At 41.3% G+C, this 26,791-nt stretch overlaps 1 protein-coding gene across 1 annotated transcript; it reads right to left on the bottom strand.

Annotated features, from left to right (window-relative positions):
• Positions 1-3,202: 3,202 nt before the first annotated feature.
• Positions 3,203-25,213, bottom strand: Vgll1 (vestigial like family member 1). Its single transcript, XM_090326415.1, has 6 exons — positions 25,181-25,213; positions 23,609-23,681; positions 21,372-21,591; positions 12,688-13,107; positions 10,734-10,793; positions 3,203-3,368 (listed from the first exon to the last, which is right to left on the bottom strand). Exons 3-6 carry the CDS (start codon positions 21,583-21,585, stop codon positions 3,325-3,327), a joined length of 738 nt encoding a protein of 245 aa, XP_090182541.1. The 5' UTR covers positions 21,586-21,591; positions 23,609-23,681; positions 25,181-25,213; the 3' UTR covers positions 3,203-3,324.
• Positions 25,214-26,791: the final 1,578 nt, after the last annotated feature.

Genomic DNA, 26,791 nt, shown 5'->3' with positions numbered 1-26,791 from the left:
TTTTACAGTATCTTACCTTGTAATTTGATATATGATATATATGTTTATTTGAAATAGGAAAGGGAAGGGTGGAAAACAAGATGATTGGGAAGGGTGGGGAGAGGGAAATGGGGACAAAACATGAGAACGGGTATCAGTGTGTGAGAAGTAATACACCTACTACCTGGTGAATGTAACTGTAACCACTCTATAAATTACAATAAAAAAGAAATAGTGGGCAAAGGGTGAGCAAAAATACAGCAGTGATATTCACTAGACACTATGTTGAAATTGAACTATATGACTTGTGAGGGAAGGGGGTTGGGAGAGAAAAACTGGGAGAAAAGGAATGTATATATTACCCGACTTATGTAACTATAATCTCTCTACATATCACCTTTACAATTACAATAAATAAAATTCAAAAAATTTAGACCTTTTCATAGTAACCATGTATAAATATCATAGAAAAGGAAAAACAGAATGAATATAGAAAGGGAGAAATCTGGGCCAGGAGTTTGGCTTAGTGGTAGAGTGCTTGCCCAGCTTACACTCGACCTGGGTTCGAGTCCTCAGTACCACATACATAGAAAAAAGTCAGAAATGGTACTGTGGCTGAATTGGTAGAGCTCTAGCGTTGTGAAAGCCCAAGGATAGTGCCCAGGCCCTGAGTTCAAGGCCCAGGACTGGCAAAAAAAAGAAAGGGAGAAATCTGAATTCATTTGCAATTGATCTGGTCAAGGATTTCCCTGTGTATGTCATACAAGTGTGGGATCTCTTTCTCTTAATGCAGGAGGTCTTTTACTCCTCTTAAATTAAGTGGGAAGATTGGTTGTTGCTTTCAGCTTTATTCAAGTCTGAGAATCCATGGATTTGTAGGTAAATCTTTTCAGACCATCCAGGTTACTACATGTCAATTCTACTGAAATAATTTCTTCTTTTCCTTGAACAACACATCAATTCAGCATTTCAGTTTCAGAACTAGAAATGTGCCTCAAGCAGTAGAATGTCTACCTAGCAAATACAAAGTGCCTACCTTGTCAATGCAAAGCTCTGAATTCAAACCCCAATATTGCAAAAAAAAAAAATCCAACTCCAGCAGGGAGTTTGGCCTAGTGGTAGAGTGCTTGCCTAGCATGCACGAAGACCCGGGTTCAATTCCTTGGTACCACATACGTAGAAAAAAGCCAGAAGTGGTGCTGAGGCTCAAGTGGTAGAGCTCTGGCCTTGAGAAATCCCAAGGACAGGGCTCAGGCCCTGAGCTCAAGCCCAAGACTGGCAAAACGAAATCCAACTCTAATGATACTTGTTATCTTCTAATGCAGACAAAACTTTTTTATAGAATGAATCAGGTAAACATGTGTTTCTATAGTTATATACTACAAGAGCTCCAATTAGCCTCCACCCTGATTTTCCCCTTCATCTATAAAAAAATACGTGGCTTTTTTGAAAATAAAAAAAAACTCAGGGAAAATGTACTGACTAGGTCTTTTTGCCTCTTGGTAGTCTAGGAAACATATGTGACACACTGGAAAAGTATTCATGAGATAGAAGAATTGCAAGGCTCCTTAATTCTCTCATGCAAGAGTTGTGGTCATTTTTTTTATGTAGCAGATGGGAGTGGGCGATAGATTGGATCCATTCTGATATTAACCATGTTAGTAAGAATTATGGTGGAGATGGGGCTGGGAGTTTGGCCTAGTGGTAGAGTGCTTACCTAGCATACACAAAGACCCGAGTTTGATTCCTGAGTACCACATACATAGAAAAAGCCAGAAATGGTTCTGTGGCTCAAGTGGTAGAGCTCTAGCCTTGAGAAGGCCCCAAGGACAGTGCTCAGGCCCTGAGTGCAAGCCGTAGGACTGGCAAAAAAAAGAATTATGGTGGAGAGAAAAGGAACCTGGGTTCAGGCACCTATGTTTTAGAGTTAGCTCTTTTATTCTGTGATTGGGGGAAGGTCTTTTGCTTTCTAAAATTCTCAGGGTATCTACAGATGATAAAATGGAGATAATGCCAATCTTGTCATTGCTGGAAAGTTTAAGTGAGATGTTGAATGTGAAATAAAAGTTGGAGTCAGCATAGTAGTCTCCAAAAAAGGTATAACTTTATTATTATTCATTAGATGCGCTACTACTCAATAGTGGATGGGTATGCATGGAAATACTGAAGACAAGTACTTCTTCCATAAGGGTCATGGAACAAGGATCCAGCCCATGCTGGACACAAGATTCCAGATGAGGGGATAAATGCACTTCAGAAATTGTCATTTGATATGGAGAGATCTGCAGAGAGATCTTATTGCCAGATCATGGACTGAATCTTGCTTTGTTCCTCCAAGTTTGATGACACACCACAGGGTATCCCCAAAATACTTTGGTGATAAAAAGAAATGAATACTCCCTAGAGATTGCAAGCCCTAAACAAACTAAAGGAGAAGTTGCATTGTGTATGGAAGCCTAGTAGGCCCCGTAGGAGGTTTTTATTAAGGTCCACACTGATGCCTACAGGGTGTCAGACAGCAGGGCCATCATAATCACACGTAGGCATTGCAAAGTTCAAGACACTGTACCCAAGAAATGTTCTGCATACACAAGAAGTTCTCTAGCAATCGTTTTATCTTGGGATGGAATACACTGGTCAATTACCAGCAAGGTCTTATATTTCTCAACAACTTTCTCTTGGAATTGGTCTTTTAGAATTGAGGACCTCAGCTTTCCAAGAGAAAGTACTTCATTTATCAAGTCCACAAGGAGACTTGTCACGTCTTCTTCTAGACTGTAGACATGGAAGGAGTCATGTTAACGTTCTTCTCACAATATGACCCTCCTTTACCACGTGCACGTTTGCTATTGGTAGAGGAAGAACACTTGGCTACAGTCTAGTGAAGGCTGGGAAGTGTCAGACTGCTCTTGGTACCTCGATGCAGTCAGAAAAGGGGAACAGCCCCATAAAATACTACATGCCCAGTCTTGGTTTCAGGAACACTACTGGTGGGTGAGCCTGAGAGTGCCTATGATTTCCAGGTAAAAGGGCAAGGGGTTCAGTGAGGCAACAGGATGAGCAAATAGGCAGACTTCTTTGCTTAACAGTATGTAACAGCTTATTTACAGGTTTTATATGCTGGGAATTTGCTTGCATCTGGAAACTCCTACTACATAGTAGCCAAGGAAGAGCATTGCATGACTTTAACAAAAGCATAAACATGTGCTTGGTTCTACTCTGTTGCGTATCTTTATTTAGTAGTACACACAGAAAAGGACGGTGATGTCTCTAGACCTTCAGTGTTCACAGTAGAAAATCATGAGCAGGCTTTAAAACTGAGAATTTTCTTCATCAACACCGGTGTCAGTAAAAAAACAGATCTTTTCCTCTTTCCTGAGACTGGTTTTCTGCAAAAGAAGATAGGCGTGATGATGAAGCTAACTCTTGAGTCAAATGAACCCATGTTTGAGTCCTGGATCCACTGCTGCCCCTCTGTTTGACCTTGGGCCAGTTATGTAGCCTAGCTGAATGAACAAGTAAATAGAAACTCCTGATTTATTCTGATGAGGATTGCATTCAAGACAGATATAACCCATAGAATATCAGCTAGCAAATATACCTTTAAGTAAATGTTCACTATTAGTTTTATTTGCGTGATGCTGGGGTTTGAAATAAGGGTCTAGATTTGGTTTGCAAGTACTCAACTACTGGGCCACATATTCAGCCATTTTTGTGTGTTGCCAATTTATGTGTGGCAGGAATGCATAGGTACTAGGGCTTGAATTCAAGGCCTAGGCACTGTCTCTTAAGTTTTCCACTCAACTCTGGTGCTCTACCACTTGAACCTTAGCTCTACGTCCAGCTTTTTGCTGGTTAATTGCAGGAAAGAGTTGCATAGTATTTCCTATCCAGGCTGGCTGAAAACTGGTTCTCAGATCTCAACCTACTGACTAACTAAGGAGCCACTGACACCCATCTAGTTATTTTTCTGATGGAGTCTTGCTTCCATTCATACATCTAAGCCAAGATCTAGTGTAGCTAGGATAACAGGTGTATGCCATCACCACCAAGCTCTCAGTTGGGAAGGGATCTCATGAACTTTTCGGCCCAGGCTAATCTCAAATTGTAATCCTCCCATTCTCAGCCTCCCAATTAGCAAATATTATACGCATGCCCTACTGGCACGTGGCATATTCTTTTGTTTTTCACAAGACGATGCCTCTCTATGTGTCCAAGTGAAATTACTGTGAATAACTTTAAAAAATCATAAGAAAAATGACCTCGTTCCATCTTCACTTTGACTTGGTTTTTCTGATTAACAATAAGATTAAAAATAAAATCTTTGTAGGTACTTACTGTACTTACTATTTTTGTTGCTAGTTTTTAAATTTCTTTCTCATTGCTGGGGATGGAACCTAGAGCCTTGTTCATGTCAAGCAAGTACTCTGGCACTTGAGCTATGTTCCTTGTCATTTTGTTTATATTTTGTGCTTGAGATAGACTCTTAATAGCTTTGCCCAAGGTGGTCTTGAACTTAGGATCCTCCAACCTCAATCTCCTTAGCAGATGGAATAGCGGTGTGGGTCACTACATTCTAGATGTGTTGATGGTTCTTTTTTATGCAATTTCCATGATTTTTGTCATAATTCTTGTCATCTATAATGACTTTGTACTTTACCTCAGCCACTCATTCACACATAGACATTGTCAACATACTTCAACCACACTACTTCACATTTCATTGGCTTTAGGAATCCCTTTCAAATATTTCAGCACAACTTCTTATGTATTAACCTCCACTAGCCCCTTACCTTCCAGCTTTCTTTATTTTCTTCTTTGTGCAATTTAGATACCATGGGCCCTTGTTGTACTAACTCATTTGCAAATACTCTCAACTATTCTTGTTCTGTATCCACCACACTCACTTGCTACAATTGCAATTCAGCGTGAGCCACTCACTTGTTTTCTGTGCAAGTTATATAAAGGGAGCCTGGTCAAGGAAAATCACATAACCAGCTGATGGCCTCCATCTGAAATCCATGAACTCACACTTCTGATCAGCAATCAGAAATCCTGCTTATGTGTCTCTACTAGCAGGCTTGTCTTCCAACACTCCTTCTAAGCGCTCCCCACTCTTACACTTATCCGATGTGCCTACCCCACTGTTGATTGTAAAAGCAGAAATCATTCATACTGAGGAAACAGAAACCAATCGATTCATATTCTTTAGTCTTGCTACAAAGAAATTTGCAAATCTATTTGGCTGTGTGGTATCATTCGCCTTCCTTTGTAAATGTCCTATGGAAGGAGAGCATCAATACTTCTACCTGTCCCTTCTAATCTTAAGGATTCTCCCATGAAGTTACCACCTCTTACGCTGTCAATCTTTTCATCTTTACTGGATTGTTCCATTATCCTAAAATAAACTCTACTATTTGCCTTCTAAAAAGCAATACCACTGATCTCCTTACCTGCTAGTTCATTTCTCTCATTGTTTTAGTGTTAAACTCCTCTAAACGCTGCTGACCTTTACCGTCTCCATTTTCTCATCTCACTTTCACTCTTCAATCAAGTCCAAGCTGGTTTTATTGATAGCACATCAACAAGACTGCTTTTCACAAGAAAACCAACTTCACTGATAACCCACCCAACAGCAAATTGTCTGTCCTTTTCTTATTAGACCTCTGGACAGAGGCTAGCTTTGATCATCCCCTCTGTTTCAAACTTTCTTCTCTTTACTTTCTGTCCAAATTCTCCTGCCACATGGGCCCCTATTTCCCACTTTCTTTTGTTGATTCCTCATTTTCCCAGCCTCCCAATATTGGCATTCTGTAGGATTTTGTCCTCTACTTCCTTCTCATGATCTACATACTCTGCCTAGATGATCTCATCCAGGGATGCCATTTATATTGTACTGATAAATCCTAAACGTTTGTTAGGAATTTTCTGAACTCTTCATTTACATATATAATTTGCTTAGAGGATATGTCCATTTGGATGCCATATAGGCACTGTAGCCTTAACATGGCCAGTACAGTCTTGGGGTCCCTATTGTCTTTGCCATTGTGATACAAGTACCACCTTTCACACACTCGATAAAATGAGAAACCTCGGCGCTCATCCACATTTTTCTATTTCCCCACACTACCTACATCCACTCCATGAAATTCTAAGAGCTGATGTTCCCAGAGACTTCTAAAATACATCAGCTTCCCTGGGAGCTGAGAGCTGAAGATCATGGTTCAAAGCCACACCAGGAAGACAAACCTTAAGTGGAAAAGCCAAGAGAGAGTGTGAGACCCTAAGTTTAAGCAACAATATTGGCTTAAAAATAAAAAAAATATATAAAATATACTTATGCAAAACAAAATGCATCAGCTTCTATCCATGTCCACTGCTGCCACATAATGCAGGTTCTCATCCTGCTAGGTTTCTCACCTCCTACCCACTGTGTTTTCATTTATCCCTTTTCCCATCTCATCTCCCCCATAACAGCTCATTCGACCTCAACAGATACAAATTATATCACACTTAAATTACTTTCATTCCTCACCTTACCAGAGCATTTAGGATGCGAAATTCAAACTTCTCATATGACCCATATGTCAGTTGACCCTTATTTAGCCTTGTCCTGTATTACATTCTCTCTTTGTCACTGCAGTCCATCTATATTGGCTCTTTCTTTCTATTTTTCACACACCTTGAATCTTTGCAGAAACAGTTTCCTCCAGTTCCCTTAGCTTCTTTCTAACTCCTCCCAGGCCTGGCTCTCTCACTTCATTCAGGTCTTTACACACATAGAACATTCTCAGAGGTCTCTCTGTTTTTTTTTTTTTGTTCTAGTCCTTGGGCTTCAGTGCAAGGCCTTTGCTGTTCTTTGACTTTATTTTGCTCAAGGCGGGTGCTCTACCATTTGAGCCATCACAGCTCCACCGCCAACATTTTGGAAACTTATTGGAGATGAGTCTCATGGACTTTTTTTGCTCTGGCTGGCTTCAAACTACAGTCCCCAAGTGTCACCCTCCCGAGTAGCTACAATTAAAGGTGTGCGCCACCAATATCAGGCAAGTATTTCCCTCTATTTTAATACCTTCACAAAATTGATCACAACTTGGAAATATTTTTGTTTTTTCTCCACTTTTTGATGGTGGAAAGTTATGTATTTCCTAATAAACCACTTAGCTACACACAGACAAGGGCTATGTTATTTACTGGTATGGTGCAATCAATACTATACCACTACATCTAGTAAAAAAACAGTATCAATAGTCAACAAAAGCTGCATATGTTGAAGTAATGCAAAATCAATTTCCATTCCTACACAGAAAAGATAAGATCAGTCTCACTTAAAGTTTTGACACCCTGTTGGTGGAACTTACCTCTGGAATGCCTTTTCCAAGGTTTTTCTTTCATCACTCTTCACTTGTGATTACTCTTTCATGCCACACAATCCTTCTACATAGGTGCATGAGAGGCTAAGTCCATATTAGAGGGGCTGGAGGAGACCCTGATTTCCTCCCTTTGACAAATATTTATCTGGGACCTCACATAACAAACTTTTCAGAGCTATTACAATCTCTATGGTAACACCCCTGTGGTTCATTTCAAAGCGAGGCTAATATAAAATATATAATGAATAAAACATATGAGGAGGTGAATGTATCTCATGTAGATCTACTCCACTGAGAAGAAAGGTTTATAACCCAGACTGGTAACAAGCTTCTGGGTGGTTCTTGACAGTAGACAACATTAGCAGACTGTGTGGGTGCTGGTGGCTCACGCCTGCAATCCTAGCTACTCAGGAGGCTAAGATCTTTGTGAAGATTGCAGTTCAAAGCCAGCCCAGGCACGAAAATCCACGAGATTCTAATCTCCGATTAACCACCAAAAAACTGGAAGTGGCACTGTGGCTCAAAGTGGTAGAGCAGTAGACTTGAGCTGAGGAGCTTACAGACAGCCTCCAGGGCCAGAGTTCAAACACTACAACTACCAATTTAAAAAAAAGATTGGGAGACTGGTATCTTGCTTCAGAAAAAGGGCTTTGTTGGATTCTAAGGTCTTTCTTGGTGCTCCCCTTCCTACTTCCAGCAGCCTCCCTCTCCCCAAAGCCACAGTGGAACGATGGTCGCCTTAAGACTGCTATAACCACGTGCTTATCCCCCACCTCCCTCAACTATTCTCTGTAAGAATGATCATCCCTTTACCTCTTTCCTGAGATAATGTTGTTCTTTGCTTCTTTGTTTTCTTTCTGAGCCTCTGTATCCCTCTTTCTGTGTAATATATTATCATTATAATGTATGTTATATACATTATACAAAATAATCATATAATTATATGCATTTGTATACATTATATATTATATAATAATATATTATATATTTATACATTACACATCACAGTCATATAACAAATGATAAGTAGGATGGCATACATGGTATTTGGTTGATTGCCAACCCTTAATAAATGTTAATGCTGTTACTTTGGCACATATGCAATTTTCAAGCATGAAATTATTAGTAATGCCAACAGTTACAATGAGATTATGTGAAAATTATTAGTGAAGATTAACTTAGAAGTCATCACAATACTGATTTTCCTGAATTAGAAGACCAGCTCTCCTAGTCTTTTGTCCCATGGGCAGGGACGTATATGAAATACAATCCAACCAGAGGTGATCCAGTCCTAAACATATGACCTCACTTGGATATGGACAGTTAATCACTGAGGTTGGCTGTTTAGTTTGTCATACATAAGGCTTCAAGCAGGATATTTTTTTGCTATATTGGCAGATCCCTCCCGCTATTTTTGTGTTGTTGCTGTTGCTTGTTTAAACAAGTACTTTCTAAATAGACCAGGCTGACTTAGAATTCTCCATCTTCCTCCTACCTTAGCCTCCTAAATTTTGAGATTGCAGGAATGAGCCATCACACTTACTTCAATATGTTCTTCTATTTCCTTTTAAAGTGATCTTTTATCGTTTTCAGCATCAATTCACTCATTCACTCACTCATGCATTCAGCACCTATATGTAGATGTCTGTGCCAAGTACTGTTGCAGATATTGAGGAGTCCAATAGTTCATCCCTCAAATCTCAGTCCTCACTCTCATGGAACTGACCATTTAACAGCAGCCTATATATTCTCCTCACCCCATCATCTTCTCACAGGCTAGTATATGCCTGAGATCAGGGACTATGGATGTTTCTTCCTTTCAGTGTCTTGGTCTATCTCTGTCTCTGTCTCTTTTTTCCTACATCTCTGCCTCGCTGTACCAGTAATATGGTTTGCATTCAAGGTTTGCAGTCCTTTAACTTGCTTTCTTGACTGATGCTCTATCACTTAAGTCACACCTCCAGCCAAACATTTTGCTGATTACTTTGGAGATGAAGTCTCACAGACCTTTCTCACAGAATTTGCTTCAAACTATAATCCTGTGGTTTTAGCATCCTGAGTAGCTAGGATTACAGACTTGAACCACTGGCACCCAGCTCCTTTTGATTCTTATTTATCTATTTATTTGCCAGTTCCGGGGCTTGAACTCAGGGCCTGAACACTGTCCTTTGGCTTTCCTCAAGGCTATCGCTCTACCACTTGAGCCACAGCACCACTTCAGGCTTTTTCTATGTATGTGATACCAAGGAATTGAACCCAGGTCTTCATGCATGCTAGTTAAGCACTCTACCACTAGGCCAAACTTCTCCCAGCCCCTTGATTCTCTTTTAAACACACAGGATAAAGCTTGGAGTACACAAAATATCAACTCAAAGTCACATGCATTTTATTTGTTCAGTTTTAATTTTTTATGCCACGATTAAAACTCAGGGTCTCTGAATAATGGGCAACTGTTGTAGGCAAGAATTTACCCTGAACTGTAGCCCTAGGCTATATGTTTTGATGACTTACGGTAGCACTATTCTCAGACTGTATGTGCATTGAGTGACATAATGTGCCCAGAATCTTTATGAGATAGATAATATCTTAAAGCTCATTCAATAAATGAGTCACCTAGATATGGAGCTTGGAAGAAATGTGACCAACTTGGGTGCCAGTGACTCACGCCTATCGTCCTAACCACTCAAGAGACTGAGCTCTGTCAATCATGATTCCAAGCCAGCCCATGTAGGAAAGTCCATGGGACCATAATCTCCAGGTTCACTACCAAAAAGCTAGAAGTGGAGCTGTGGCTCAAGTAGTAGAGTGCTAGCCTTAAGCAAAAACAAAAACAAAACATGGTCAGCACTCAAGCCCTGAGTTTAAGCCCCAGGACCAGCAATAGAAAAAAAGAAAAGAGAAGGAAAGGAAAGGATAAAAGCATCATGAATGCTACCAAGTTACAGAGACTAGTAAGCAATGATTCAAAGCCATGATTTAAACCCAGATCCCAGGCTAGGAGGAGCCTATTCCTGCCCCCCCTCCACATTGTCTGCATCTGGAAGTTTCCATCGATACCACTCTGGAGCGTCCTAGGGTGGTAGGCTGAAAACTGAACAGCTGGACAGCTAATCCTCATTAATATTTTCATTATTCCAGGTCACCTTGCTTATAATAAAAGAACTCCATAGAGATGTTTCTCTAGCCACATGAAAATAAGTTTAAGAGATTTCAGAAGCGGTTAAGGGTTACTTAAATGAAAATGAAATCAATTCTACTCATGAAACAATAGAAATAAAGCTCCTGTGAGCTGCTATCGGCCCAGCTTTTTAGTTTACAAACATTTCAATTTTGTTACCAGTACAAGGAGTCACATTACCCAAGGCTGAACCAAATACTTACTTTGAACTGGTGGGCCGGGTCTGTCAGATCCACCACTAGGGGAGCCATATACTTTCTTTACTGGAATACAAAGAAGAAAACATGACTGGAAATGAAAGCTCTGGAACTGAGAAAGTTCCCAGTTGTACCCAAGAAGTCTCAAATTGTCTACATCTCGGTGAATGAACATAAGACCTATTTTCTCTTAACAGATACTTAAACGCAGAAGATTCTGTCATTAATCCCTTAGATTTTGTCCTCATCTTCTAGGCAATGTTCCTAATGAAGACTGGACTGTCATCCATGAATACAGTCAATGGTAGCATTCGTACGCATGTGGAGAGTGCGATGATATTTGATGATAAACATTGGTTTGTGGATGCATTCTAGAGGTGCTGGGACCTAGATAATACCTCAATTTTCCGTAGGCATGATGTGCCTGGCTTGTAGTAGATGCTGAATTGGATTTGATCTATAGAGTGGTTTTATGTTTGCAAGATGACGATTTGAGCCATCTGTGTTAACTTACTATTGAAACTGTTCTGCTATGTGTATGCATAAGCATAACATATAAACACAGTTGGTTTAATTTTTCCCTCTGAATTCAGTAGAAAAAAATTTTATAAAGAACATGGGGGAGAATATTTTTACATTTCTCAATCGTTTGTCTAATTCTCTCCCCCTCCCTCCTCATCAGACTCTGGAAATGATGGGGTAGTATTTTAATGGAAAAGCTGTTTTCAGCATTCAGATGGAATGTAGTGTTGGACTTATGCCGAATTGGCTCTTTGTGTACAATATATTTAGCTGACAGTAAAGACAGCTTCCAGTACTTTCAGGCGCATAACCATAGCTATATAGATATATATTAGAGAGCTGCAAATGAAAATTCTTTGGGAAGAGAGAATGCAAAAGGATGCACCTTGGTCCTGTGAAACTACAAAATATTTGTATTACAACATGTATTTCTCATGAAAGGAGATCTTGTGAAGCCTAGGTTGCATTTTTTTAGTGCAAGTATAATTCAGGAAGTCCACTCTTGTTTTTATTTGTTGTTGTTGGTGGTGGTTGTGGCTTGAACTCTGGGCCTGGGTGTTGTCCCTGAGCTCTTTCACTCAAGGCTAGTGTTCTACCATTTTGAGTCACAGCACCACTTCCACTTTTCTGCTGATTAATTGGAGATAAGTGTCTCAAGGCCTTTCATGCCTTGGCTGGCTTTGAACCATGATCGTCAGATCTCAGCATCCTGAGTAGCTAAGATTACAAGTGTGAGCCGCTGGCCCCCTGCTCCACCCTCATTCTTTTACAAATATGGGAATCTTGTTTTCTGGTGGCATGCTTTTGTTTGCACAGATATTTGTTGGGTGAGTTCGTTTGTGGAAAACTAGTGAGCCCTCAGGGTGTTTTTAGCTCCAGGGGAAAGATGGTTGTCAAAGGCTGTGATTGTAAGGAATCTCAGTGCACAGGAGTGAGCTACAGCCAGCCAGGCAGTTAGGTCTCCAAGCAAGATGGGCCTCATCTCCACTTGCTTTGCATTTTAATGTGTGGAGCAGATGGTTGGTATAGATTGCCCTTGTTTTGCCCAAGAGCCTGGCATCATTGCAAGCTGTCACTTTGTTTAGAGAATAGAGTCTGAGCCTGTAGGTGCGTCACAGAGTGTTTTGCAGCTAGATGATTTGCATTTACCTCCCATCAAGGTAAATGCAAGACCCTATGACTTAGGCAGCAGCCCATCAGTTTTCCTAGGATCAGGCCAAATCAACAGACTAGAGTGAATAATTCAGGCCAAGTCCATCTGGTTGATGGAATGTCAATGAAGCCTAGAAGATCTATGGAATGTTTAAGCAATACACTCCATCCCTCTGCAAGCCCCAAGTCCAGAGTGGCAGCCATTAATCGGAGCCGCTCATCACATGCTCACTCACTCTCAGTCACAATCACTCACACACTCTTCTCGGCGTATCTATCTCCTTACGGGGGATAGCACTGGAAGGCCCACTGAGGAGCAATCCTGAACTTCCGGCAACCTGGCTGGTGCTGTACTCGTCTCGCAGGGCACGCTCTTGGTGGCGCTTTAGGCCTGTCTCCCCCTGGAGAAGGCTGAGGAGGTGATCGCGTCTTCCATCAGGTTGGGGCTCTGGAGCCAAGTGCCTGTTAGAGAAAACTTGGGAGTAGCCAGGCTCTGAGGAGTGAGAGCTGGCCAGGGAGGGGAAATGCCATAGCCCCTCAGGAGGTGCAGAGCAGGCCTCAGTCAGGCCCAATGGGTACTGATCCATCATCAAGCGACCAGACACATTCAAGCTGCTACTGGTGGCACCATTTGCAAGAGATGATTCTGGATGTGGCCTTGACCATGGAGATGAGAAACGCCACTGATTCGGTGGCATGTTACTATCTGAGAAGAAAAGATTTAGAAACCATGTTAGATATGTGCAGAGTATTTCAAAATGAAAGTGGCTTATTTTCTTCGGGTTAATTCTATTACACACACACACACACACACACACACACACACACACACACACACGATTTCTTGTGGTTGTTTGTTGAGGGGCATGGAATCTGGGCCTGGGCACTGTTCCCAAGCTCTTCAGCTCAAGGGTACCGCCCTACCTCTTAAGCCACAGCCCAACTTCCTCTTTTCTATGGATTAACTGGAGATATGTGTCTTAAGGTCTTCAGTGCCCAGGTTGGCTTTCAACCTCAGTCCTCAGATCTCAGCCTCCTGAGTAGCTAGGATTATAGGCGTGAACCACCACTTCTGGGTGCATATTATGGTGTTTTGTCTTGTTTTGTTTGGCCAGTTCTGGGCTTGAACTCAGGGCCTGAGCACTGTCTTTGGACTTTCTCAAGGCTAGAGCTCTACCTCTTAAGCCTCAGCACCACTTCCGGCTTTTTTTCTATGTATGTAGTGCCAAGGAATCAAACCTGGGTTTTTGTGCATTCTACGCAAGTGCTCTACCACTAGGCCACAAACCTCTGGCCCATATTATGATTTTTAAGTTGAAAAAGTTTCACATGCACCTGTGAACATACACACTTTTAGTACATTTATGTGCAAGTTTATGCATGTACACACATACCCTAAAACCAATAAATAGGTACTGCCCTCTTTCAATTGCACTTCCCATCTGGAATTGGTTTGTGTTATTATATACATTGTTTTCACAACATGTATTATAATTTAAGCAGATTTGTTTCAGCAAATTATAATAAATATCCTTGCATAGAAATGAATAGCATTAAATATCAGTTTTTAAATGTTATACAGTATCCTATCATTAAAATAGACAATACAAGTCATATTTGTACACAGCTCAGTAGTTGTTTTTGTTTTTTTTGCCAGTCCTGAGGATTGAACTCATGACTTGGGCACTGTCTTGGACACTTTTTGCTCAAGGCTAGCGCTCTATCACTTGAGCCACAGTGCCACTTACAGCTTTTTCTGTGTATGAGGTACCGAGGAATCAAACCCAGGTCTTTGTGCATGCTAGGCAAACATTCTACCACTAAGCCGCGCTCCCAGCTCCCCCCAGCTCAGTAGTTTTTGTATTTTGTATTTTTTCAATTCTATTAACAACATTTTAGTGAGTATCTTTTTGTATACATCTTTGCTCCCTTGTTAAATTACCTCTTTAAGAAACTATTCTAGAAGTATAAATGTTTACTTTGTGTTTAGGTACTGGTAGCATTCATCTTTTTTGGGCCTTTTTTGCCTTTCGTATTTTTTATTAATGAATTTATTAACATTGATTTTTACATCATATTTCAAATAACGTGTTTAACAAACAAGTATTCAAGAAGGCCTTTGGAATTTTTTAATACGCTCACCTTTGTGTTTTGGCCAACTGAAACTGTGGTTCGCCTATTTACATTTTCCATGTAGCTGGGATAAAAGATGCCCTACTGTACTCAGCTTTCTATTGGTTGAAATGGAATCTAGAGAACTGGTCCTGGTTGGGCTTTGAGCCTTGATCCACCCTATTATTGCCTCCTAAATAGTTAGGATTACAAACATGAACCACAGAGCCCAGTTTGTTTAGGTCTCTTTTATATTCTTTAAATACAACAAATATGAGGACTCCACCAAACTTTATAAAGAATCCAGCACTCCTGTGCTGATCTCAAAACTCTAGGGGGGTGAAACCCTATTTTCCAGAGGAATCTGAGGCATGAAAATGCTAAGATACTGAATCAAAGGAGATTAGGCCTATAGCAAAGGAGATTAGGCCTGTAAAGAACTAAGTGACAGGTAGGGACTTGGCTGCTTGGACCTCATCCTGAAAATGCAAATTAGTTCTGCTCAACAGGTGACTGTTCCTGTTTTCACAGTGCCAATAGACTGGCTAATTAAAGATGGAGTCTCAAAAAAAAAGATGAAAAGCTGGGCATGGTGGCTCACGCCTATAATCCTAGCTACTCGGGAGACTGAGATCTGAGGATCAAGGTTCAAAGCCAGCGCAGGCACAAAAGGACCTGAGACTCTTATCTCCAATTAACTTCTACAAAACCGGAAGTGGGGCTTGGCTCAAGGATAGGGTGGTAGCCTTGAGCTGAAGAGCTCAGGACCAGTGCCCAGGCCGAGTTCAAGCCTCGTGGCCCACAAAAAAGATGGAGTCTCCTTGGGTTCTACAGATACTCTTGCAATTGTGCCTGAGCTACCAGCTGAATATGAGATCTCAGATGGCTAGCTAGCATAGCTCACAACATGGATGGATTTTTTTCTCCATTCTCAGCACCCCCTTGGGCAAAGAGGCGAGAAGGAAAAGAGCTTGAGCTCTACCAGATGGTGCTTAAAGCCTGGGGCGTCTCATCTATAAATGATACTGGAGGAGGGGTCTAGATGCACAGACAAAGAAATATTGGCTAGCAAGAGAGCTTGTCTGAGTCACCGCTTGCTCCCCTGTCTCCCCATGCACAGTTTTCTCAGCTCTCCTGAATGTTCAGTTCAACTGGATTTTGTAGAAGATAAAAATATCTGAGAAGTCAGCACAGTAAACCTAACCCATCACCATAGGTTTTTATGTAGAGATGAGAAAAACAAAAGATGCCTGTACAGCCATTCTGCACAGCACCTCACCAAGAGTAATGGGCAATGGTAACTCTCCTTTAATTTAACGAAGGGCAAGGAAATATACCAGGATATATGCCTAGGGGTGAATGTTATTTATGGAAATTGATATCTCCAGGCTAGTAGCAATTTAGGACACTGTGTGGCACAAACAGGGTGATTAACGCTGATTTTGTATAATCACTGTCCATGTTCCATATTGATTGAGAGTACTGCATGTCCTAAGCACAAATTAGAAACACACTGTAGCCTCTGACAACTGGGTACTTTCCATCGAAACTGGCCCTCCAGACCTCATACATATAACAGAGGTGTTCACTGAAAGCTTGAAATGTACAAAACAAAGCTTCCTGAAACATAGACTTTTGAATAGTTCTCTTAACTGCTTCCTTTCCAGAATTCTTTGAAATGTTAAGAGGCATAGGTGGTGTGCCACCATTTAAGGGCCCACCCATGCAGTCACTGGGTACACAGCAGAGCACAGATTGACTGGGCTTTTCTATGGAGACACACTGAACTCAGTTCTGATTTCTAATTACTCCAATGATTGTGGACAGCCTGGGAAGTTCCACTTTCCCATATCAGACTTGGTGTTGGGGGCTCATGGACTGAGGATCCTGCATTTGATTGGGCTACGCTTTCTGAGGCTCTGTGGATCAAATGTTCCAAGAAGCATGCCCATCTATCCTGTAGAGAGAGGATAGCCTGCTCCAGAGGGCTTCACTACATTTTCAAACTGAATGCATGGGAGAAACCTTCAATTCAGTACGCTGAGAGAAGGTTTGGATTTTGATTTCTTTTAGAGTTCATATATATTCTTCTGTATGTATTTCAACCCTGGGCATCTATAGCCTACTTTTGAAATTTCTAAGACCCTGGGTTCAAAAGAGCTGATGTGTTCAGAGAATTCCCATTTCTTATTCTGCCTCCATAGACCTCTCCGACCTTTTCTGTCTTGCACACACATGCAGAAACACTACCATTTCCTGCATTTACAATTGTGGAAGACTAAGGATCTTCTGGAAAGCAATTCTGAAACTGAAAATTTTGTCTCCACTGCAGTGGACCATCCCTCCTTTGTATCCTTGCCAGGTGGGCCAGACTTTCTATTCTATGTATCTATATCTATATCTATATCTATATCTATATCTATATCTATATATCGCTCTCAGAAAGACCCTCCCTGAATTTCTAGCCTAAAATTTACAAAATGGTAGAATAATTTCTGTTTACTGAACAGTTAATATAGTGCAGATACTTTGCTTAGCACTCTACATACTTGAACTCATATGTTCTCACAGTAATCTTTTTTTTTTTGCCAGTCCTGGGCTTGAGCTCAGGGCCTGAGCACTGTCCTTGGATTTTCTCAAGGCTAGTGCATGCTAGGCAAGCACTCTACCACTAGGCCAAACTCTCGGCCCCATCTCACAGTAATCTTGATGACTTAAAGTAACTTGCCTAGAGCAAATTAGGTCTACATCCCATATATGAGTAACAACATGCCATATTTGTCTTTCTGTGCTGGACAACAGTGAAGAGGCAGCTTAGAAGAGGCAGTCACGTTCCAGGATACGAAGGTGAATTTTTTGTCACACACATCATTCACATCACCTGCCTGCCTAGTGGGGGGGTCTTTACATTTTTTCCCCTTCCATGGCAGGGCTTGAACTAAAGGCTTGGGCCTGTCCCTGAGCTCTTATGTATATGACTAGTATTCTACCACCTTGAGCCTAGTCCAGTTTTTGGGTTTCTGGTTATTTAATTGGAGATAAGTGTCTCACTTGGACTTTGCCTTTTCCTGTCTTGGCTGGCTTTGAACCATGAACCTCAGATTTCAGCCTCTTCAGCTTCTCTCTCTCTCTCTCTCTCTCTCTCTCTCTCTCTCTCTCTCTCTCTCTCTCTCTCTCTCTCTCTCTCTCCCTCCCTCCCTCCCTCCCTCCCTCCTTCCCTCTCTCTCTCTTTTGCTAGATATCTTAGTTTCTTTTCCCAACTGGAGAACATATGTTAGCCTTGAAAGTTGAGTGATTAAGATCTTTGGATCAGAAATCAAAGCCGTATATGGGAAACAAAGTTTTCAGTCCTTAGTACCTGTAAGATTTTGGACAAAACATTCAATGATGCACTTGACTTTCCCCATCAGAAGTATGGGAACAGTGAGAGGAACTGTCAGGGACCCATAGCCATGGGCCTGACACAGAGTAAATGCTCAGTGTTACCAGTTATGAGCACTACTACTTCCAATCCTGGTGGAATTTGAATCATCTCACTGGCTCAGTTGTCAGGGCAGTAATGTCAAGAGACTGGCTCTGAAGTCCAGCAAAAGGTAAGTTTCCATATCAGCCACTCATTGGCTATGCAACTCATCTCTTTAGCATATACCCTCACTGCACTGCTGTTTCCTCCTCTTTTAAATGAGCTAGGTATAGTAAAATAGTATTTTGTAGGTCAAACAATACGCACAAATATAAGTGTGCTGTTGACAGAATTTTTATGAGCTGGGTAATAAGCACCCAGGTTGAGTAACAGAACATGGCTATGACCTCGAAAGGTCCATTGGGCCAGTCTGTAATCCTCTCAAAGGCAAGCACCATTTTATCCTCTAGCAGCATGAATTTTCTTGTACAAAACACATAGAGTTTTGAGGACCAAAGTAAATGCAATGATGTTGGTGATGCCTTCTCACTATATGCATGCCCAAATTACTTCCTCTTACTGGAACAGAAGTGTAGGCTATTAGGACTCAAAAAGGTCGTGACTGTGGATTGCTTTTCTCACTGAAATGCAGACCTAACACTTGTTCACCACCCCTACTAACTATGGAAGGTAGGAGAGCAGAGAGGAGGTGGAGCTTCTTGAGCGTGGCTATCGAAGACTTCTGGGTATTCAAATGTAAGAATCCCTTGATTCTTCTCTTGGGGCAAGGCCTGGGATAGGAGAATACCAGTTGAGATATACCCTGAGGACCATGCCCCCCTCACCAAGAAATTAAAGCTTATTGAATCTTCCCTTGTTTCAAGATTCTGAAATGCTCCATGTCCTCTGAGTGGAAATAACTCAAAGATACTTCCAGTTTGTGTTTTCTTTCCTGTAGTATAGCCAGGGTACATTAGACCTACATCAATAAAGAATAACTTTGATTTGGGCAAAGAAACCAGGCAATATGATAACATTTCCTAACTACACAGGTCTCTGTTTGAGCTTTGCATATTTGGTTGACAGAGTGCCCTTTGAGTGTGAGCAAGTCTTCAGTGCCTGCCCATGAATATGGACCTGTTCTGTTCATCCTGGCTGTGGTAGAACCTTGGCTACTCAAAGCTGGCCTTCAGGGGTTACGAGGATGCTAACCAGCAGTCAGTAATGAAAGGCCCTCTATAGCTTCCCACCATTCCCAAACTGTCCATCTGCCATATAACACCCCCAGTGAAAACCAGTTCATGGGGCCCTCCCCTGAGGCTGCAGAGCTTGTGAGAAACATGACTCCTAGCTGTGATAAGAGAGGCCTTGAGGGAGACAATCTTTCCTTCAGTTGCTCAATCAGCAGGCAAATATTTATTCTAGTCCACACTAGGCAGCGAGACAACATCTGTATAGTCAAGGGACTTGTGAGATTCTCACTGGAAAAGCACAACAAATAAGTAGCTAAATGGAGAAAAAAAGCTATGTTTCTATTTAGAACAGCTGCCTTCCTCAAGAACAGGGCCATGTGCACATAATTAGGTGATGTGAGGGTCAGAGGACATAAGAAACACTATAATAAATCAGGAATTGGTGGCTCATGTCTTTAATTCTAGATACGCAGGAGGCTGAGATCTGAGGATTGGGGTTCAAATCCAGCATGGACAGAAAGCCCATGAGATTTTTATCTGCAATGAACCATAAATAAGCCATAAGTGGAGCTGTTGCTCAAATGAGAGAACACTACCCATGAGCACAAAAGCTCAGGGGTAGCGCCCAAGCTTTGAGTCCAAACCAAAGGATTGACCCCCACCTCCCTGAAAAAAAAAGTAAAAAGAATGAAAACATGGCAGCATCCACACAGCTGAGCTCCTGGGAGAGATCTACTGCACTGTGATCCTGACATTTGAATGTAGGTCATCACACTCATCCTAGTCATTCAGGAAAAAACAAAACATGTGAAGCTGCTCTCACCATCTCCCCAGAGCACTTATTACTGGTCACTCAACATGTATCATGCCAGTGACTGCTTGAAAACCTCCTCCTGTAATGCTCTGTTTTAATGGCAAGGAAACTGAGGCACAGACAGATGAAGTTATATGCCCTAAGTCTGTATTATGAGGGAGTAGTAGAGCTGGCCTGCCAACATGTTATTTTGGTTGTAATGCCCTGTGTCACACAGAACCCCATGTCTCTTATAACCTATGCTATGATTTCAACATGGTTTGTCTACTCTGAAAGTCATGTTGGAGGGTAATCTCTGTGAAATATTATGCGGGTAGAAATTTAATCCACTGTGGTATTTGGGAGTGGAGATGGTTGCAGATTAGATAACGGCATAATAATGATGGGTTCCCCATAATTACATTGCAAGTGGCTTTTCAATAAGGAGAGGTTAGAGAACACACACACATATACTTTCCTGGGATCTTGCATTGTGATGCTTTGCAAAGCTTTAGGACTCTGTCCATGAGAAGGCCATTAGCAAATATGGGCCCCTGACCTTAGACCAGAACCTTCAGCCTAAATATGTTTGTTTTCTTCGTAACTTAGTCTGTGGAATTATGTTATGAGCAAGGGAAACTACACCAAGGGACCTCATTTGTAAGTTACATTTCAATAATCCAAAGCACAGTTTCATTCATTCAAACATAACTTATTAAGCACCTTCCATAAGCCTCATTATTGTGCTAGCTACTTGGAAAGAAACAATTAACAGACTGAGTATCTAATGTCGTGGAATTCAGAGACTCAGCAGGCGGGGTGCAGTCATGAAGGAAACATAAATATATATTGGAATTGGTGTTGACAAATCCTAAGAAGAGAAACAAAACAGCCATGTCTAGTGGTGACTTCATTAAATAGATACAGGATGCCAATGGGCCTAGGGACCATGAATATTTTTAGGGGTTTACAAAATTGGAATTCATTTTCAAATCAGAAGAAGAAGTGATTATGATCATTATACTGCATGCAGAAAAATGGATCCAGTCTGGATTACCTTCATATTTATACCAATGCAAATATGTTATATAATGTAAAAATGTTTATTCAAGTGAGGGCTCCTAAAAGCCAAAATGCCTAGAGTCAGTGGCTCCCACTGGCTTGATTGTATATGGCTTTCCTGAAATTTGGGTATTTTAAATGCACACGATATGATATTCCTCTTTTGAGCAATAGATCGGCTTACAGTATGCTCAGTTTCAAATCCAGCATTTAACACAACTGAGGACATCATGACCTCGGTGAACTAATTTGATTAAACATTTTTACATGGAACTGTTAAGCAGTCGTGTAGCTTCTCACTAGGCAAAGTGACTTGCATTTAGTAACTCTACACATTACCCATGGCATTGGAGAATTTCGAAGAATTGATCTTACAGCAAAAACCTCCTCCTTCCCAGCATGCTCACCGTTGCTCAGTATCACATTTTCACTCTGGCTTGTGGGATGTGGTCTCCAGGGTCTCTTGATATTTCGCAGAGCTCTGGAGAAGTGCTCATCCACTACACTGTTGATATCCCCATGGAAGTAGGTGAAGATCACACACCGGGAATTCCATTCAGTCTTTATAGGCTTCTGTCTGCCTCTGGGCAGCCGGACACCAGTTTTCTTCATTTCCTCCATTGATGCCTAAGTGGTACAGGCAGGTGATGGATGCAAGGCAAAAGCAAAATGTCATTCGCACTCTTTTATCAATGACTTAGCTACTATTTGAATGACGGGCATACTTGTGGGTCTACTGTTTGCTTCTAGCAAATAAAGAGGCCCCAGGGTACCACCACATTCTTTAATGCCAATAACAATTCTGTGCTGGCCTACACCATTTACTAAGGAGCTTAGTGATCAAAGAGCAACAGAGCAAAGCTCTACAAAGCACTAAAATGGCCTTCACTTGCAAATGAGGATTATTAGACAACCCAGGAAAGCATCAGTAACTAGATAAGGGATGGGGAGATGTTGAAGTCACAACCCACAGTAAGTTGGCTTATGTAGAAGTGAGCTTCTCAACAAATGAACCAAGGTTAGCATAGAAAGATCTTTAGACACAGCTCCCTTGGAAAGCTAGGCTAAGCAATCCGGTGGGTGCTACGCAATTTCAACCTAAATAGTAAACGTTCTTTCCCATCTTGACCAAGTCCATGTAAGACAATGAGACCAATCAAATTCTCATAGTCCTGCTACCCTGATCTGTATAAGATGGTGTCCTGCCAGTACCTACACTCTAGCATAAAAAATGAGGAATCCCAAACATCACCAGCTCTAAGAACTCGATAGACATATTCTGAAACAAATCTGGATCTCCAGAAAACAATGTTATAAAAGACTATAAGCTTGTCAGTTATGCTGCCTAGAATAGAAAAGATACCCGATCACTGTTTGAGGAATTGCTCTGAAGTTGGATTCCATCACTGGTGTTGGCTGCATTGTCATCTCCTAAAAGGCAGAAGCCACTAGGCCATTTGCATGTACATCAACTGAGCACATAAGGCATACTGTAGCCTTTCTTTACTGGAGAAACCACCTCACAGGGTACTTCTTTAGCTTTATCTACCAAAATCTGACTTGCCACATGCTCTAGCCAAAGATGTTTTGAATTTATTCATTCTTTGCACACAATGAAAATGACTAAGATGTAATAGATTGCCTTTACTCTAGTCTAAAAGATCGTTTAGATCAGAAAGTATTACTCTGTTCATTCCTAGCACAAAGCAGATATTTAGTAAACAATGGCTGAATGACTGAATGTCATTTCATACACAGATGAGGAGGGAGAAGAGCTTTTCCTATGCTGTCCAACTCTGGGGGTAACACATAATGTCTCTGTGCTTTACAGTACTCTTAGGTAGGAAAGAATGATTTGAGCTGGGCATTAGTGGCTAATGCCTATAATCATAGCTACTCAGAGGCTGAGATCTAAGGATTACAGTTTGAAGCTAGTCTGGGCAGGAAAGTCGCCAAGATTCTTATCTCTAAAAAGCCAGAAGTGGAGTTGTGGCTCAGGTAGTAGAGCACTAACTTTGAACAAAAAAGTCAGTGACAAAATCCAGTCCCGCTCTTTAAGGGCAAAAAAAAAGAAAGAAAAGAATGTGAAAGAAGAAACAAAGGAAGGCAGATTTGAACTTGTAAAATCTGTCAATAAAATGGGAGGAAAAAGCTACCAGTCCACTCAAGAACAATACAATGCTCAGAAGCATTACAGTAAGTGAAAGAAGCCCAACACAAAGCCAAACACAAACACATATTGTATGATTTCACTTACATGTTATGCAACCACATATAATCTACAGTGATAGAAATCAGAACAGCAGTTGCCTGTGGGGGGTACATCTTTTCTGTTTATCCTGAAACAGTGTTACTCCATACATACTGAGCTTGACTCAAACTCACAATCCCTTTTTCCCAGCCTCCTGAGTATGCATGGCTATACTTTTCTATGTCCTGTATCTTGATGAGGGTGATGTTTACTATATGGATGCCTCTATGTTGCCCAAATTCATCAAACTGTACATTTTGTGCATTTTGCTATAGTTAAATTATTCAACATAAAGTGCCAAGATACATTCAGACACTTGGCACAGTAAAGATGTTAAGAAGTAATGATAACTATGGATGCAGAAATAGTTTAAAGATACAACTTATACAATACCTGTTTTGTGACAGAAGCTGTATATATCTGCCTTCTCCAATCTTTATAAGCTTTGAAGATGGTATTATTATTCCTGTTTTAGAAAACAGCAAGCTGGAGCTTAGAGAAGGGAAAAGAAACTGCTCAGGCCATTTTGGCAAGTAGTAGAAAAGCTGGCATTTGAACCTAGGTTTCTCTAGGTCCCACCTCTGTCTACTTCTTTTCATCCCTTCCTGCCTACCTGATGAATGAAGCAGTCCCCCCTCTCTGTCTCTGTCTCTTCCTCTGTTCTCTGTCTCCATGTCTCTGTCTCTGTGTTTGTGTTTGTCTCTCTCTTTCTCTGTCTCACTTTATGGGCCACAGAATCCCCTTTATCACAGATGGAGGCAATGTTGATCTCTAATCTCTACGGGCCCACAAGCCAGGACACAGAACCAACACTATGATTTTCTTTGGGGAATGCGGGCAGAATCTCTGCTCACTCCCTCAGGGCTTCTTGCAAGCCTCCACATTGCTGCAAGGGTCAGTTTGCGCCATTCGAGGACTCACCCTCTTGTGTTCCATGTTGCCAATGGCCACGGTGTTAGGCTCAGGCTTAATACAGCCTGAAACCTGTCTTAGTTAGACATCAGGGCCCCATGCACATTCCTAGTCTTCTTGGGGAGAGTTCAGAGAGATCACAGACCAAATAGTCACAGCTAGAAAAGGTTAAAAATAAACTCAGAGGTGATGTTTCCATTCATCATACTTGGGAAGCTCAGACCACGAGTAAGTGGATATCCTGAGTCACCACACGTACTACCTCTGCCTTTCTTTTCCTCTTCAAACACACTAGAAAAGGTATTCCTTCCCTGGATTGATGGCACAAGCAATTCCCTGGCTTACATTTGGATACCAGTGGAGGGAAATTGTATTTAAGAGGTAATACATTTGAGAGAACTGAGTTGGATGCTATGGCAACACGTGTGGGAGTGCTAACTAATGGGGAGGCTGGGACAAGGAGGATCTCTTGATCCTCATGGGAGTTCCAGGCCAGCTTGCTCAATAGGAGATCTTGCCTCTTCCCTTCCCCAGAATAATAATAATTAAAACATAAAATAAAATGTAATTGTCCGAGTTGTCATTGATTTTAATTCTATAAAAGACAGACTCTCACTGCAGCCTTCGGAGAAATTTGAGGCCTTCATCCTCCGATGAATAAGAGGAGCCTATTCAGGAGGGAATGGGTAGAGTTTGTGGCCTGGGAGAGAGGGTTGCTGCAAAGCCTTGTCTCAGGAGATGCTAGTTTCCAAAATAGAAAGATAGCAAGTGCTCCAAGTAGACTTAAACTACTTTCTAAAGTACCAAAACCAGAAGTTTAGTTTCAAGTTTGCCACATGCACACTGCCTGGACTCAGTCATCACAGCTGAACAAAATTGCACCCCTAACTAGATTGCAAATCCAGAGGGATGGCTGTCACTGTGATCATCTGCACCAAAAGCCCCCAAAGAATCACATTGTTTCTCGCTAAGCCCAGCATGTAATGCTGTACAATTTCTTTCCAGTCAAATATCCTCCCCTCTTCCCCTGCCAAAGTCCCCAGCTTGTCTTACCTTTATTCTGGAAAACTACCTGAGATAGAACAGGATTCTGTAGTAGGGAAGCAACGATGCGTTTTGATGACCAGAGCTGTCTGACTCACTTTGGAACAGCTCAGGGAAGGAGGAGCTGGGAATTTGTACCCTCCCTTTGCTACTTTCTATCCCTTTAGCTCAGGCTGTGCAAGGCGTTTCCTGCTAGCTATCTATTAAGAATGCAGAAAATGCACTCCAACAAGTCAACCTGGTTGGGCACCTGTAGGAATGAGGAAAACGAGTACCACTTTTTTATTTCTTTATTTTTGCATAAAAAGTACTTTGTCATATTGTCTCCCAAACTGGAGTCCAAATATTTGCCCCCAAACATACACAGATTCAATAACATCTAAAACATAAATTGTGGGTTTAGATCAAGCTGAGGACACATCCCATCTACAGATTGGCTTAGAGCATCTCTAGTTTCTCCCTCTCTCCTCTTGGGAAGCAAAAGAGAACCCAGACTCTTCAAATTCTGAATTGATCCCATGCTTCCATGGGCCACACTGGGAGGAAAGATTCCTCTACATCTGCAATAAAGGAAGCAACTTAGGGACTCCAATAGGAGATTTGGAGCAGGAAACTTTAGTCCTCATTAAAAAATATCTTCAATGGTACCTAAAAATATGGCATCGTCTACAGACCTCAAACCTTGTATCCAATTTTTGTTCTTATGGTTTTTAGCTTTCTTTTGCTGTGACAAAATACTTAAGTGGAAAATCAAAAAGAGGAAATGCATTAGGAGCTCAGTTTTAGACATTGAAGTCAGTGATCACTTGAGTTTTATCACTCTGAGCATGTGATGGGACAAAACAGCATAGTCAGGCATATATGAGTGAACAAAGATGCTCACCTCATGGCAGCCAGGAAGCAGAAAGAAGGGGTAAAGTTCCAGTATCTCATTATACCCTTCAAGGATCCAACCTCCAATGATCTAACTTCTGTCTATAAGGACCCACCTTCTAAAGATTTTACCACCACCCAGTGGCACAACAGGCTGGCAAGTAAGACTCTTTTTACACATGGCTTGTGAAGGACATTTAATAATTGAATCATAATAGCTCCTTTCTTTCTATACTTGAACACAATTAATGCAATGGGTGTTTATGGAGCACATGCAATGTTTCAGGCACTGTTTTTGGAAGTTCTACTCCCTATTGAACAAATGGACCATATCTCTGTTATCAGAGAATATCTATACACGGTATGTTTATGTGCATGTTTTAATCATCTACATTCTAATTATAATGTCAGATTGTGATAAGTACTGTGAAAATACAGCAAGCAGTGCTAAGGAGATCATTTATAGAGGATAGTCAGGAAAGAACTTTCCAGTAAGGTAACACCTGAACCCACAGGGGAAAAGCTATGTAGATACATGCTTTCTTAATTCCTGAGGGAATATCAATTCTAAGACATGAAATCTAACTTATCCAGAGATCATAGGGAGGAATTAAGTCTAAGTTTGTGTGATGATGCCCAGCCATGTGGAAGTTATGATCCCAAACACATTACTGAGAAGGTATGGGCAACGAGGTAGGAAGGAAATTAGAGTGAGGCCACTATCCTAAATCCAAGAGAAGAATATAT

Source organism: Megascapheus bottae, chromosome X (genome assembly GCF_031878675.1).
Source record: "Megascapheus bottae isolate mThoBot1 chromosome X, mThoBot2.hap1, whole genome shotgun sequence".
Taxonomy (NCBI): Eukaryota; Metazoa; Chordata; class Mammalia; order Rodentia; family Geomyidae; genus Megascapheus; species Megascapheus bottae.
Note: the sequence above shows the minus strand (reverse complement) of the source record. Positions and strands in the feature narration are given on the sequence as shown.